Genomic DNA, 1803 nt, shown 5'->3' with positions numbered 1-1803 from the left:
TGCATGCTTCTCGTTTGCCTCTGTGACGTTTCCTCCCCCATGTGATCAGGGCGGTGGTATAAATTTAAAGAAAAGACCCGCCCCTTGTGAGATCTAGGTTTGCCCGTTTCGCAGGTTCTCCCCCCCAACGCACACATTCAGTCTTACAACTCCAGGGTTCGCGCTTCAGTCTGCGAACTGCCTAACCTCCCAAGAAAGAAAAGAGAGAAAAAAGAAGAAGAAGAAAAAAAAACCTATGGAAACAGCGCAAAAAAACAGCGGACGTTTCTCTCCTGCGCCTCTCCTCTCCCTCTCTTCTTATGAGTTTTTGACGTGTTTTTGGGGGGGTTCAGGGGCAGCTCGGAGCGCACAGATTGAGCCATGACTCTGAGCTCGGAGATGTCGGATGCCTCCCTCCTTTCGGAAGAGACCGACATCGACGTGGTCGGCGAGGGCGAGGACGGCGACGGCCACACGCGCTCCTACGTGGACGAGGTGGCGCAGATGCGGGACGGCATCCTCCTGACTGGCTCTCCTCCTCCTCCTCCGTGCCTGCAGGACGGCTCCACCTCCACCTCCTCCTCCTCCAGGGATGCCTTCAAGCCGGCGGGGAAGAACGCCCTGGTGAAGCCCCCTTACTCCTACATCGCCTTAATCACCATGGCCATCCTGCAGAGCCCCAAGAAGAGGCTGACGCTCAGCGAGATCTGCGACTTCATCAGCAACCGCTTCCCGTACTACAGGGAGAAGTTCCCGGCGTGGCAGAACTCCATCCGGCACAACTTGTCTCTGAACGACTGCTTCGTGAAGATCCCGCGCGAGCCCGGGAACCCCGGGAAGGGCAACTACTGGACGCTGGACCCGGAGTCGGCCGACATGTTCGACAACGGGAGCTTTCTGAGGCGGCGGAAGCGCTTCAAGCGGCAGCAGACGCAGGACTTGCTGCGAGAGCCCAACGGCTTCATCCCCGCGGCGGCGGCGGCGGCAGCGGCGGCCGCGTACGGGTACGGACCGTACGGCTGCGGCGGCTACGGCATCCAGCTGCAGTCCTACCACACGCACTCCGCGCTGTTCGCCTTCCAGCAGCAGCAGCAGCAACAGCAGCAGCAGCCCAGACATTCCCACACGCACATCCCCTCGCCGTCGCTTATGCCCACCAGCACGGACCTTGCCCGGAGCAGATTTTACCCGCAGCTTGGGTCCGCTCTGGGCTCCGCATCCCCGGCGCAGAAAGGGAGCCCCCCGGCGCAGCAGCAGCAGCCGCCGCCGCAGCCGCAGCAGCGTTCCCCCTTCTCCATAGAGAGCATCATCGGCGGTTCGCTGAGCCCCGCCAGGACTCCTCCTGTCATTGTCCCGGTTTTACCGACCTCCCTGGGGCTCCCCAGCCAGCCGCAGTCCGTCCACCCGGAGGCCGTTTTAGTCGAAAATTTCCCGAACAGAATTATCGGCGGCACTAGCGCCTGTTAAAAAAAAAAAAAGTCTTAAAACTGCAGCAACAACAAAACTTATCAAAAACAGAAACAAACTCCCTCTCCCCTCTTTGAAGGTAGGATTATTTTTGTACGTTTGTTTGCAGCAGAATGACGGACATGCAGGAAAAAAAAACACTATTTGTGCCTATATTCATGCTGTTAATGAAACTATATATTTATGGTATGGGTTTTTTATTATTATTATTTCAGTGAGAATCAAAAGGATTTTTTTGACCTCGAATTTTCCTTGTATTTTATCAAAACGTGATTAGTTTCAGTCACTGTTGTTTTCTTTAGGAGCGTCTCAGGACAGGTTCTAAGTGATCACATGTTTTAAATTGTGTCAAACACA

General features: G+C 55.5%; 1 protein-coding gene across 1 annotated transcript; it reads left to right on the top strand.

The window, feature by feature from the left end:
* Positions 1–1471, top strand: foxd1 (forkhead box D1). Its single transcript, XM_007548866.2, has one exon. It carries the CDS (start codon positions 361–363, stop codon positions 1444–1446), a length of 1086 nt encoding a protein of 361 aa, XP_007548928.1. The 5' UTR covers positions 1–360; the 3' UTR covers positions 1447–1471.
* The last annotated feature ends 332 nt before the right edge of the window (positions 1472–1803 follow it).

The sequence above is a fragment of the Poecilia formosa genome, unplaced genomic scaffold, assembly GCF_000485575.1.
Source record: "Poecilia formosa unplaced genomic scaffold, Poecilia_formosa-5.1.2 Scaffold28, whole genome shotgun sequence".
Taxonomy (NCBI): Eukaryota; Metazoa; Chordata; class Actinopteri; order Cyprinodontiformes; family Poeciliidae; genus Poecilia; species Poecilia formosa.
This window is presented reverse-complemented; position numbering and strand designations above follow the sequence as displayed.